This window comes from Sander vitreus, chromosome 5 (assembly GCF_031162955.1).
Source record: "Sander vitreus isolate 19-12246 chromosome 5, sanVit1, whole genome shotgun sequence".
Classification (NCBI taxonomy): Eukaryota; Metazoa; Chordata; class Actinopteri; order Perciformes; family Percidae; genus Sander; species Sander vitreus.
This window is the reverse complement of record NC_135859.1, coordinates 16,176,891-16,190,476: the sequence shown is the minus strand read 5'-3', so window position 1 is coordinate 16,190,476 and position 13,586 is coordinate 16,176,891. Positions and strand designations below refer to the sequence as shown.

The 13,586-nt window shown below is 40.2% G+C and overlaps 1 protein-coding gene across 1 annotated transcript; it reads left to right on the top strand.

The window, feature by feature from the left end:
* The first annotated feature begins 13 nt into the window (after positions 1-13).
* On the top strand, positions 14-13,483 carry morc2 (MORC family CW-type zinc finger 2). The gene is made up of 27 exons (XM_078250617.1): positions 14-121; positions 740-898; positions 3,391-3,444; positions 3,569-3,603; positions 3,703-3,771; positions 3,881-3,971; positions 4,068-4,176; positions 4,823-4,982; positions 5,265-5,376; positions 5,518-5,643; positions 5,724-5,803; positions 5,902-5,984; positions 6,112-6,197; positions 6,427-6,567; positions 6,658-6,812; positions 7,303-7,431; positions 7,519-7,624; positions 7,820-7,952; positions 8,028-8,111; positions 8,823-9,065; positions 9,185-9,427; positions 10,802-10,859; positions 11,340-11,478; positions 11,570-11,737; positions 11,853-11,946; positions 12,169-12,357; positions 12,516-13,483. Exons 2-27 carry the CDS (start codon positions 831-833, stop codon positions 12,582-12,584), a joined length of 3,024 nt encoding a protein of 1,007 aa, XP_078106743.1. The 5' UTR covers positions 14-121; positions 740-830; the 3' UTR covers positions 12,585-13,483.
* Positions 13,484-13,586: the final 103 nt, after the last annotated feature.

Sequence of the window (13,586 nt, the reverse complement as noted above, 5' to 3'; positions counted from 1 at the left end):
AAAAATATAGGCGGGATTTCTTCAGACCACAGGAAGGGAACCAAGTACGTCGAAGTGGTTGGATTCTTCGCGGCCTGGCGGATTGTTTTATGTTAGGGAAAAGGAAACCTAACGTTACAAAGTATGTATTCTTCCATGGACGGAGTATTACACTAGCGCGAAGCCACTACAAAGTCGCCGTCATATGAAACGGTCTGCGAAGTCGGTGAAAAGTACTCGTTAGGGCTACATGTTTCCACAGTGTGAAGCTAGCTAGCTAGCTAGGGTTATCCGCTAGCTAACGTTAACTTACCTAGCTAGATATGTTAGCTTAACATTAAGCGTTAGCAACAGTTGCTACATAACGTTTGAAACGTTTATATCATTTTCTCTTCACTAAACTTTATTTGGCCTTACTTCACAGAAACCTAGCTAGCTAGCTAGCTAGCTAGACCAATAACTGACTTCTGCATGGATAGGTTACATAAACGTGAATGTCTTCATAGCTAACACTGCCCAAACGCGGTCTTTGCTCTTTGCCATAAAATCTTGTTATTCCCAAGTAACGTTAGGCCTCCCACGTGGTACCCCTCACATGGGGCAGGTTTTAATAAAGGTGTGGGTGTTAACTTGTTGTGAAGTGTCACATCAACTGCTGTCAGATAATGTGCATGGTGTCAATTATTGGAGTAAGGCACCTTGTAACGTTAACGTTAGGTAAATATACACAAGACCTATCATAGTTTTCTTTCCTCTTCAGGATGAAAACTCTGGAATAGAGCTCGATTGGAAAGAAAGAAAGAAGATAAACAGGAGACCAGGAAGGAAACAGAAAATAATAGTGCGTGACCATGGCCTACTCCAGCTACAGCAACCTGAGCAGAGCTCAGCTTACCTTTGAGTACCTGCATACAAATTCGTAAGTACTGGCATGCTGGTAATTAATAGCCTATGTGCTTATGAACTTGGTACTAAACATGACAGTGAATATTAAAGACCACCAACTAGACATAGATACAACATATACCAGTTTATCTATGTGAATATTTTTTCAAGGCCCACAGATGGCTGAAAAAGTTACAACAGATCAATGAGCAGGTTAAATCCTGTTAAAGCTGATCATCTGTTTAAAGAAGAGGAGAATATACTCCCATTTCATCATGTCAGTTTGCACTCAATCCGACTTTGCCTGCCTTCAAAATAGGCTTCTAAAGTCTGCATGCATTTGCAACCCGGCACATATATTAAAATCATGTTACTTGTAAACACGTAACATATTTTTTTACATACATTTCTAGATGTCAGAATTTTTTTAATTCATGTATTTCAGCATAGCCTGTTATATTTCTTCTTTTATTATGTACTGTCTTGCACATTGCCTACATGTTGCCTACTTGACACCTACCAGCGTTTCGAAGTCGTAGCACTTCTTTCCTTTTTTCCAGCTGTGGCCACATCAGCCAAAGGCCAAGCTTTTTCAGGAGAGTGGATTGCTTGTGACATCATCTTGTTTCCCAAGTTGGACATTTGGTCAGGAAAACTACTTGCATGTTTAAAGCAGCAAAGTTGATTTAACTCTATCTATTAGATTCTCTCAGTCCTGACTTCTCTTGGGACTGCTACTTGGACGGTATCTTGACCGCCTGAGCTAACTTTGTCATTCTCATGTGTAGGTTCTGCTTTATGATCAGATTAATAAATGGCACAAAAACTAATTCCTGATCATCAGTAGGTACATCTTCATTTCCAGAGCTGCTGTCATCAAAAGCCTCAAATATCTGTCAGAGTGCATTCAAGTTTGTGTGCACTCTACCTGGTAGGGTTGTGTGTCCTCCACCCAATATTTTGAATTCTTTGCAATCGGAGAGCCATGTATTTACACTATGCTACAAACACTAGCCGTGTGACGAGGCACTAAGTGTCTTTTCTGCACTAAGCGCTGCACTTTGGTGTTTTTTCTGATCGCCCAGAGTTGAAAAAAATTCCACTTTGGGTAAAAAGCTGTGGATGTCACTGTCACTTTTTCTGAGCCATCGAATCACAGTGGAGGAGAGGCTGGACAAAAAACACGAAGACTAACCATCACATTCTCCTGTACAAGTGCTGAACAACATCAACAATGGAGGAGAAATGAATACTGGTGGCCACATCTCTCGCTTTTTGTGCATCAGCCTTACCTTAATCCTAAGCAAGGGCCAGAGCAAGTACTCTTCCTTATGTCGACATTTTTACTTCTGTGGAAATTTTAGGCCCTCCCAGCTGGGCCTTTTCAGTAGTGTGCCTGGTGTTTCCAACTGGGAAAAAACACTTTAGTGGAAACAGGGCCTTATTATGAATGTAGCACCAGAGATGGTCCAACCAATGAGAATTTGAATAGCCAGTCGAACAAGGGACCAAAAGGTGCCAGCCCTAGTGATAGAATCATTTAATAGTGCCAATTTGAAAAACTAAATTCATTGAACAGCAGTCATGGTTGGTCTGAAGAAACTCACTTCAGACCAACTTATGGATGATGTGGTTCACAACATTCCTTGTCAGGGATTTAAAAAGGCATGGATTTAAAAGGCAGTTGCATTTTTGTGTATAGCAAAAGTAAAGATGGGAGAAATGTTCCTTATCTCGTCATTGGTACAACAAATAGACCTAAACTAATTCTTGTCATATAGCCTGACTGAAAAACCCAGACCATGCTTGAAATGTTTTGGTGCACCAGTCAACACATTTAGAAACACCGATAATATCACTTCCCGGGCTCATTACCGAAGCCATTGCTCAGGGATTATGCACAGATCCAAGAAGGGTTTAACCACAAGAACTAAAACAGTTGGTTCTTGTTGTTAATGGAAGTTGAAAATAGCTGGTGAACTTATGGTGGGCATTTCTCAATAAATTTGACACTTGATGGAGTAAAGGATCAACCAGGTATGAGAAATAAATAATTGTTAAATGCTTCTGGAGAAGAGTATTGAATACTTAGTATAAATGTAACTTATACTCAAGTGAGACAGTACCAGTCTTCGTTGTCGTTTTGTCACAATGAGATATTGGCGGAAAGTGGTTCTAAGTACTACCTAAAAGGCTCTAGGTACCATATGAATAAGGACTCAAACATATGTTATATGATAGTGTATTTTTGAGATGTGAGAATGAGTGCTTTACAGTGAATAAATTAATACATTGTTAAATGACAATCCTCTGTTCTGTTTGCATTAATGCATATCTCTCAGTAGACGTGAGGTTGTGTAATGGAATAACAATCTAACGCAGAATATTAATGTGGAGATCCAATCCTGGTAACAAGTATCTCCTATACTTTTTTCAGACCATCTTGCTCTGTTAACTCAAAGTTATATCACTCTTTACATTCAAGTACAGTATATTGAATTAATAAAATGAGTGGTCTGTTTTCAGGACAACCCACGAGTTCTTATTTGGAGCCTTGGCAGAGCTTGTGGACAATTCAAGGTACTGATTTGCAACATAGCATATCATTGTTGACAGATGATGCAGGCTGGAAAATTCTATCATTAGCCTGTAATCTTTCTTGTAATAAGTAGGAAGTCTCACAGTTTGTTTATTTCTTTTACAGAGATGCCAATGCCACACGTATAGATATCTACACAGGTACACCTCAGAATAACTTCCCCAGTTTCACACACTGAAGCATGCACATTCATTCATTGCTTCTAACATGTCTTTTTCACCCTCCTGCTTTGCTGACAGAAAAAAAGCCAGAGTTGCGGGGCGGCTACACGCTTTGTTTTCTGGATGATGGTATTGGAATGGACCCTCGTAAGTGCTAATTTATTAAATCACTTAAAGCTAAATAATTAAAGGTTGCTTTGTAGTAGGTTCATTGTGATTTATTTTTTTGATAATATGTATTTTGTTTTTTTACTAGATGAGGCAACTCATGTGATTCAGTTTGGAAAGTCAAACAAACGGTCCCCTGAGTCCACTCAGATCGGCCAGTATGGAAACGGGCTGAAATCGTAAGACCTTCTCCTAATTTGTGTGTGACTATAACATTGTGCATTTAGTTAACTGTTTGAATTATTTCACATATTAAAATGTGTTTGTTTTCACAGCGGCTCTATGCGTATTGGGAAAGACTTCATCTTGTTCACAAAAAAAGGCAACACGCTGACTTGCCTTTTCCTGTCAAGGACTTTCCACGAAGAGGAGGGACTAGATGAGGTCAGAGTCAACCATTGAATTGAATAGAGCTGTTGAATATAGGTTGTCATTGTTATTAGGGATGTGTACAAGTAACTTTATTAATAGTTATGCTTAATTGATAGATTTGAAGTGCAAATGGAAGAGTTAGCAATGCAGTTTGAGATGTGCTTCATCAAGCTCCCTTTTTCTGTTTAGATTTTTTGAATAGTTAACAGCAATGTATTGTGAATGCACACAAGAAAGTGGTGTAAATGCTACACAACCTATGTAAACATCAGCTGAGAGGCCCCTGACTCAGCTGCATGCTGCTGTATATAATTACACCCACAATATGTGGATTGGGTGAATTTATTTCTAAACAAGATCAATGAGATAAGGAAAATTGCAATCAGTGTGTTTTATTTATATGATGATGTCATTTCTTTATCATATCTGTGAGACTTTATTGTAATGAAAAAAACTGTTTTAATGTTCATTGTCATGTGTTCATTTATTTTCTCTGCCACACACGATATAAAACTAGATTTCTTCCTCATGCATGTACTTACTCTGGTATATTGAATATTTATGAATTAGGTTGCTGCTGTTGAGACTCATTTGGCTACCCATTTTAATAATTTGTTTTACTTGAAGCTTTTCAAACATTTCGATCCTCTCTCTTCAGGTGATAGTGCCCCTTCCCTCCTGGGATCTAAAGACTAAGGAACCGTTGACCTCTGACCCAGAGAAGTACGCCATAGAGACGGAGCTGATCTTCAAATACTCACCTTTTAAAAATGAACAGCAGCTGATGGAGCAGTTCAACAAAATAGAAAGTAGCAGTGGTAAGTATATGACATTTGTCTCCATGTGAAGAGATTAATTTCGTGATGTCCATCAGTTTATTTCCACCACTTAAAGTAAAACATATATAATAAATCACTCTAAAAACGAAGTTTCCTGAGAATGATGATTTAAAGTGTCTCTCTGGAGAAAGGTATCTGTTGTGTCAATACATTTTTTTTTTATAATTTTGTTTTTCTAATAAGCCTGTTTTTTTTGAGGAATGACAAGATTGATATTGATTGCAATGCTTACTTTTGTGTTGTGTTGTATTTTGTTTAAAGGCACTCTTGTGATCATCTATAATCTGAAGCTGATGGACAACAGAGAACCAGAACTGGATGTAGAGACAGATCACCAGGACATACTGATGTCTGGGACACCTGTTGAAGGAGTGTGAGTGACTCTATTAAACCATTTACCATGGGATTACTAACTCGTGCTGAAAGGAATTATATTTTGTAAATTAACTTCATTTTATGTTGATTGTATTGATCAGAAATTTTGTGAATGTTGATGCCCTTCCCTCTCTCACAGGAAGCCAGAGAAGAGGTCGTTCAGAGCGTACGCTGCAGTTTTGTACATCGACCCACGCATGAGGATCTTTATCCAGGGACATAAAGTCAGGACCAAGAGACTGTCCTGCTGTTTATATAAACCAAGGTAATATGATAACTAACTTATGCAGTGTCTGTAAATACTGTAGTCCAGTGACGAGACTTGGCATTCTTTTTTGTTAATAGGGTTTATAAATACACATCGACTCGTTTCAAAACTCGTGCTGAGCAAGAAGTGAAGAAAGCGGATCACCTTGCTAAGATCGGTGAGTCAGTGGTGAAATTAGCTGTTTTTATTTACATTTTGCTTTCCTGTTGTGATGCCCTCACGCTCATTGGGTAACAATTTGGTTATTTATTTCAGCGGAAGAAAAAGCCCGAGAGGCAGAGAGTAAGCAGATGGCTTTGGAGGCCAGATTAGGAGACGACCTGTCAAAAGATTCACGGGTAAACTAAAGAGGATATTTTGGTTAATTTGTCTAATGCAAATATGGTTTTGTCTATGTAAACAAGCTTTTAATCTAAAACAGGCACATCATTTTTTGTCTAAAAACTCCTCCCTCTCTTCCTTTAGGCAATTCTGAGAAAGGTTCAAGATTCAGCCATGATGCTTCGACGGGATTGTGATATGAAGAAAAGGATTCTCGAAGCCAAACAGAAGTACTATAGACAACGTTGTAAAACATTATTTCTCCTATTTACAGTTAATAGGAGGATTTATGCTGGCCAAAATGATTGCTGTGTAAATTATATATAAATTTGTCAATATGTGTTTGTTTTTTGCATGGAAATAATATAGAATAGTATCTTGAAGAGATAACGCAACCCTTTGTTTTTGCTGGGCTATGTCTATTTACCTTCAGTCTCCCAACACTTTTTTGTTCCTCAGAGCATTAAAGGAGCCCAAGGAGTTGAATTTTATATTCGGAGTGAACATTGAACAGCGGGACCTGGATGGGATGTTTGTGTACAACTGTTCTCGTCTCATCAAGATGTACGAGAAAACAGGGCCCCAGCTAGAGGGAGGCATGTGAGTAATATGCACACAGTGATTGAAAAGAGACAATGCTTGAATGATTAAGAGAAATATTTTTACGGTTATGTGATTTTTGTGTTTTAGGGCCTGTGGTGGTGTGGTTGGAGTAGTTGATGTCCCATATTTAATTCTAGAGCCTACTCACAACAAACAGGACTTTGCAGATGCTAAGGAGTATCGGCATTTACTCAAATCCATGGGGGAACATTTAGCTCAGTACTGGAAGGACACTAACATTGGTGAGTTTCTCTAAACTGCCAGATTTCCATTTGTCGCCAACACCTGACCTGCACAGTTCAAATAAAATAAAAAAATCATTATCCAGGTTTGTCACTATTTGACCAGTTGTCAAATGACACTATCAAGGGATAGAGCAAATCCCTCTGCTCCTGTTGCTAGAAAAAGTTTCAAGTTAAAACGCTTCTCTGATAAACAGGTCAGTAAAGATATTATGAACAATGTGACAGAATTTTATAAAAAAAAAAAAAAAAATGGTACACAATGGCCACACTTAAAGACAGGTCGAAAGCCTACCATCATAGCCTCCTCGTGGCTGTGTTACACTGCTCTCCAAATCACTTTCCAGTGTGCACACACTTGCACAGCCGCTGTTAAGAACAAATAGGGAAGTGTTCACTTCACAATGCCCACTTTACATTAACTTATTTTTACATTTTATAAATAACTTATTGCTGTATGAAATGCTGAGTGCCTGTGTGTGTTATGCAGCTCAGAAAGGCATCGTGAAGTTCTGGGATGAGTTTGGATATCTGTCTGCCAGCTGGTCTGCACCTCCATCATCAGAGCCGAGATACAAGAGACGCCGCGGCATGGAGATACCACTTACTATTCAGTGTGGTAAGTTACAGATCCATACACACATAAAACATGCATACGTTATCTCAACAAACGTACACTGAGGCTGATTCTGGGATTTCTTTTCAGATAAATGTTTAAAATGGAGAACGCTGCCATTTCAGATGGATGCTGTGGACAAACGCTACCCAGACAGTTGGGTGTGTCTTATGAACCCCGACAGCACCCAGGACCGGTACAAACAAAATGTTGTTTTATAGTATATGGTTTTATGGTCTTTAAGTTGCAATTCACACTAAAGTATTAGTAAAATTATATATTTAACATATGTACTGCATGCCAAATTGTGATGCTTGTCACTACGTTGCTGTTTTGCGTTCAATGTAGTAGTGTTCCTACATGCTATACATAGTGTGTATTTTATGTTTAGGTGTGATGCTACTGAACAGAAACAGAATTTGCCATGTGGTGTTCTGAAGAAAGACAAGCAGACAGCTGAAGACAAACGGAAAGAGCTGGAAGAGAAAATCAAACAGCAGCAGGAGAAGCTAGAGGCCTTGCAGGTACCTCATCTCTCTCTTTCTGTCACTCTGTTCTATGTACATCAGGACATCATACATTGTTTTTTCTCTCATCAGAAAACCAACACTGTAAAATCTGCAGCAGATTTAAAGAAGCTGCCACTGGATGTCAGCATGAAACCAACAGAGAGCTCCTCTCAGGTACAAACTCCACCTACTGTGCTACTAGAAATATATGAGCAATAACTTTATTGCAGGTGTATACATGCAGCTGAAAATTAGCTTGAACTGATTTGCTGCTTTTTTTTATGTCCCCACACCAAAATAGTTTCCTGTTGTATTTTCTTTAATAGTGGAAAATGTCTCCTTGTAAAAAGACACAACTCAGAATATGCTGCCATTTACTGAAAGTTAAGTAAAATTGAATCACAGCTAATTTTACAGATTTTTACAAATAAGTTATATAATAAGTTTAATATGACCAGTAACCTGCTTGACAACATTTTATTGCGTTGTGAAAGCCATTCAATATAGATGAACTAGTGCCTGTACTTGATGGCCAACGTCTGGTTTGTTCGTAATGACTTAATGACAAATGAAGCACACAGTAGCTCACTAAGGCTCCAATCAGACAGACAAACTTAAAATCATAGTGAAAAATACACCTGATGTCATTTAACTATACAGCAAAATAACGGTTGGCTGAGGACGAGTGATTCGAAGGTTGCCTAGCAAGAATAACAAAAAGATGCAACTGGTCTGATCGGGGCATCTTCAACAAGAAAGGCAGTGCCCCTGCAAACGCCCCCCTGTCTGATTGCGGCCTAACACTGCTGTTGGTGTTGATCTTGTTTTTCATTTGTGATCTCGCTGATATGTTTTTGTTGTGTGTTTCACATGTTGTCGCTTCAGTCAACTAGGTCTTCTGAAAGGTCCATAACACGGCCCCGCTCCCCACCGCTCCCAGCTCACTTAAAAAGCCCCCCTCCATCTCGTGCAGCTTCTCTGCGCCCCACCCGAACTCCTGCCCCTCCGCCACCGCCACCCAAAGTCGAACCATCCAAGTCCAGAGGTGCAGCAAAGCCTCCTCCACCTGCAGCAAAGCCTGTACCCAAAGCTACTGCCAAAACACCCCCATCCAGCCGCAGCTCACGGGTAAGTTAGAGGGTTTAGGTGATACTCCACCAATGGTACCAATGGAAAGTTTTACTGGAGAAAGTAGTAAATGTGTCTGCAGAGTAGTGTGTAACAGTGATTTCTGTCTACTTACCTAGTCACCTGCCAAAGCATCATCAGCCAAACCAGCAGCTGCTGGACAACGGAAGAGAATCGTAGAGCAGGAGGCCAGTGAGGAAGAGGAAGAAGAAGAAGAGGTGGAGGAGGAGGATGACGACCGTGAGGAAGACAGTGAAGAGGAAGAACCTCAGATAAAGAAATCCAAGATGGCTGCAGCAGCTGGTAACCGTGGGAAAGTGATAGAGAAGGCCTCACCTCCCAAACGTGCCAAGTTGGACGAGGTAAACACGCTACAGTATTCACGAGAGAGAGTAAACTTTCCTTGGCATCACGTCAGAGAGATGGTATCTCAAATGTTTAAATGTACAACTTATAAATATGTCAATACTACAAAAACCTACACATGTATAGAATAAATTGACAGCTTTGGCTGCCTAAACCATTCAAGCGTTCACCGTAATCTTGTGAATCAGCCCGTGTGTGTCAGTACTGGGATGGTGTGTGCTGCTGTCCCTTTCTGCTGCTTGTTGCTTTTCCTCCTTCATTACCACTTGTCTCTCACAAGGGATTCACTTCTAGAATGTGAGTAAATGAAAAGGACAAAGAATGAGAGGAGACAGAAATTAGGAGAATTTGGGCATTTGTTTACAGTACCATAAAAGTCTTTATCCATTACAGATCAAGTGTCTAACACAAACGTAAATCCAAAAGCTTATCAGGAATGAAGGTTACAAGTCTTTTTTCATGACAGCTTAGACATGAAAGGGAAGAGAGAGGGGGGGAATGACATGCAGCAAAGGGTTGCTGCCGCAGTGAGGACCACCCCCAGGTTACAGCTCTTCTTATCAGAAACTAAACTGCAGCAAGTACTGCTTAGTTAGCTTCCTACAGTATTTATAGCTGACAAGATGGTGACGCTAAATTAGGCTTATATCGTGAAGAAAAGTAACAGGATCAGAGGTAAAACTGCAAGGTAGGGCACAGAGCATAGTGCAGGCACTTCAGAGGCAAAGCGCAGCGCAGGTAAACGTCAATATTGCTGCCGGCCACTGAGTCTTAAAAGGTCAGCAGCACGAGGTCGGCTGCAATTTCATTCCGCTCTCCCCATAGGAAAATAATGGCAGAGCCAGCGCAGAGCGTTTTTACCACGGATCACGTGTAGGTGGTTTAATTAGGTCACTAAATCTCCAATCAGAGCCCCTCTGCTCTTGACCTTGCAAGTTATCACCCAGAAGAAAGGAGTTCCTAGTCTTATACGGCAGACACCAATGACACCACTCTCTATCCCTAAACCCATTTCCATGCAACAGCATGGGGGTAAAGCAAAGGTAGCTCGGTCCCTCTCTTGACTACCCTCAAATAAAGCTGGGCTGCATCTGCTCTCACAACCTTAACCAATCATGACAAATTAACCTTTCATCTGATCTGGGTGTATTGTCAGATTATCTTTCTCTCTTCTAACAGTTCTCTCTTGAAACTGAAGTTGTCCTACTCTTAACAATCAAGCATGACATTCTCACCTAATGCCTGAGATCACACTGGGACTTTCACTTCTTTCATTAACAGGGATGCAAATCATTTCCTAACATTTTTCTGTCTTTTCAGTAAACAATATTTCACTCACTGCAGTGGTAGTTACGATTTTGTTTTTGCAGGCACCTGAGAAGCACCAACAGGAGGAACCAGAGATTGACATTAAAAATGCTCAGAAAGGTGAGATGTTAGACTTCTCTACACTAAAGGCCCTGACACACCAAGTAGATTGTCGGTCCAGGTTTGGGCCAAGTTGTTCGCTGTCTTCCTGGCAGAGGGACCATAGGCTCTGTGCTGCTGATTCGGGCAAATGTGTTGAATTGTGGGTATCATAGCAACATTTCTATCTGGTTTCCCTTTTTTGAAAGACTTTGAGAACCGCCGCCTGCTGGCATGAAGAGTTATTTCCTCTCACGCAGGCCCAGAATGTACGTGGTAGTTGGCTGTCGACTGTAGTCTTTGTGGTGTGTTCAAGTGCAATTTTTTTGGCCAGACAAAGGTGGCATGTGGCTACATGAGGCGACTCCACAGTCAGCTTTCGTCGCCACTAGTTCTTGGCCGTCTGCTTGGTGTTTCAGGGCCTTAACATGTATTACACATTCAACTGGAAAACGAATGCTCTAATAGAATAATTTCTACTTATGTATTTGTTTTCTACAGATAAGGGTCTGCTGGTTGAAGTACGTGTCAACAAGGAGTGGTACACAGGCAAAGTCATTGCTGTGGAGGCGAATAACAAGAGTGTTCGCTGGAAAGTGAAGTTTGACTATGTACCTAGATCCACCCCTAAAGACAGATGGTAAGAGATTGCCTGTGTTGCTGTGCATATTCAGGGCACATTTGGTTGACTTTGCCAGATAATTAATATCCTGTTTGTGTGCTTTGTGAAGGGTGTTCAAGGGTAGTGATGATGTCCGGTTGATGCGGCCGCCATCTCCAATCTCTCAGACACCTGACACCCAACAGGAGACCGAGAAGGGCCCTGCACCCATGGAGCCTGACACTACTCAACCAGGAACCAGTCGGGAGGTGACCGATAGTCTCGTCACCATGTTGAGGTGAGCTGATTACAATGAGCTGGTGTTGTTTCCAGTCACTGTGTTAATTGTGACAGACATGGCACATAGTTTTTATAGTACTGTGGTGTGTTCATTGTGTAGTTTGTATTTCCAGGACAATGCTGCGTTACTTCTTCCCTCCTGCTTTTCGGATCCCAAAGGACGATGTTAACAGCATGACGGCTGAGGAGTTGGTGTCCTTTCCTTTGGTGAGATAGATAATAGATGGTTTAACACATTGATCCTTAGGCCAGAATAAACTTTTCTTTTCTTTTTTTTTATTACATTGAAAGCAAAAAAAAAGTTTACATTGAAAGCAATAAAATGATTAGAGAATGCAGAACTCTATCTGGGAATGTGTTGACTTGTTCTTACTTTTGTGTTTTCTTGTCCAGAGTATTGAGTGCCTTTGTATTTCCTTCTCTATTTAGAAAGAGTATTTCCAGCAGTACGAATCAGGTCTCCAGTCGTTGTGTAACTCGTACCAGAGCAGGGCTGACGCCAGGGCCAAAGCTGTGGAAGAGAAGAGCAACAGCAATGAGGTCAAACTGAAGGAAGCAGACGAGAAACTACAGAAACTACGAACAAACATTGTAGCACTCCTGCAAAAAGTACAAGAGGTAAGACTGCTTCATCTGTACTTTGTTTAGGGTCCAAGAAACAGGACCTATTAAAATAATCAAAAAAATAGACCACTCCCTCTTAGCCGTCTATCAAATAGAATCTTTGTTATATAATTGTTTGCAGTAAGTAATATTGCTTTTTTTCACACTTTTAGGACATTGACATAAACACAGATGACGAGCTTGACGCCTACATAGAGGACCTCCTTACCAAGGGTGATTAAAGAAGACAGAAAAAAGAGGAGTACATTCACATAAACAGGCTGGCAGTTTTCATTCCAGCCATTACTTGCTGACCACTCCCCCGAGGACTCATGCTTATGGGCAGAAATGGGCAGAAATGGCCGTTAAATCAGATTGTCATAGGTTTGATCTTTGATTTTCATCGTTCCAGCGCTTAGTCAGCACCAGTGCACTGTTTTTGTTAGGGCAGGTTTTCTGGTGTTTCTACATTGTTGGGTAGCCTGTGGTTTTCTCTTTAGTCCTTTTTATATACCTGCTCATATATGTTAATCTATGTTTAAGCCATCCTATCCTGATTAACCTTTGAAATAATTTGTGTAGGTTTAATACATTTATGCTCTCTTTTATATGCTGTAGTCGGCTTATGCTGTGACATACTGCAGACTTCATTTGTTCCTCATTTTGGTCCATCGTCAGGTGAGAATTGGACACACCATGTGACTGGGCTGTGCTCTGCATCGCAGCCTGTACTTTCACTTTTATTTTTGTACACTAAACACATATCAGTGTTGCCCATTACCTTCCTCCATCCTGGTCTAACAGCAAACAAGTTAATATTTTACGGTTGGGTGGTTGCCACACCCACAAACAAGAACAACTTACTGGGTTTTATCAGTATGATTATTCCCTTATATCCCTTCACATTTAAGCTACAACTGTTGTGTTTATTTTGGGAAGAAAAAAATAACTCATTTAAATGCAAAAGTTGTGTGTTCATAATTATTCGGTGCCTGTGTACTTCCTTTTCAACAGATTTTTAACATGTCATGGAAATGTTTTATTAATCGGTGCATGCTTTCGGTCTTTTTGTTCCTGGAACAAAGGATTCTGTATTTTTGACAAATCTTTACTTAGAACAATAAAACAGGTTCAGAAACACCTTTTTTGATAAATGCATGTCTGTTATTTTGATACACTATGTCTGTAAAATGCTAAATAAAATACTGGTTGTGGGAAATTTTACATTTACAATTACATTTTAG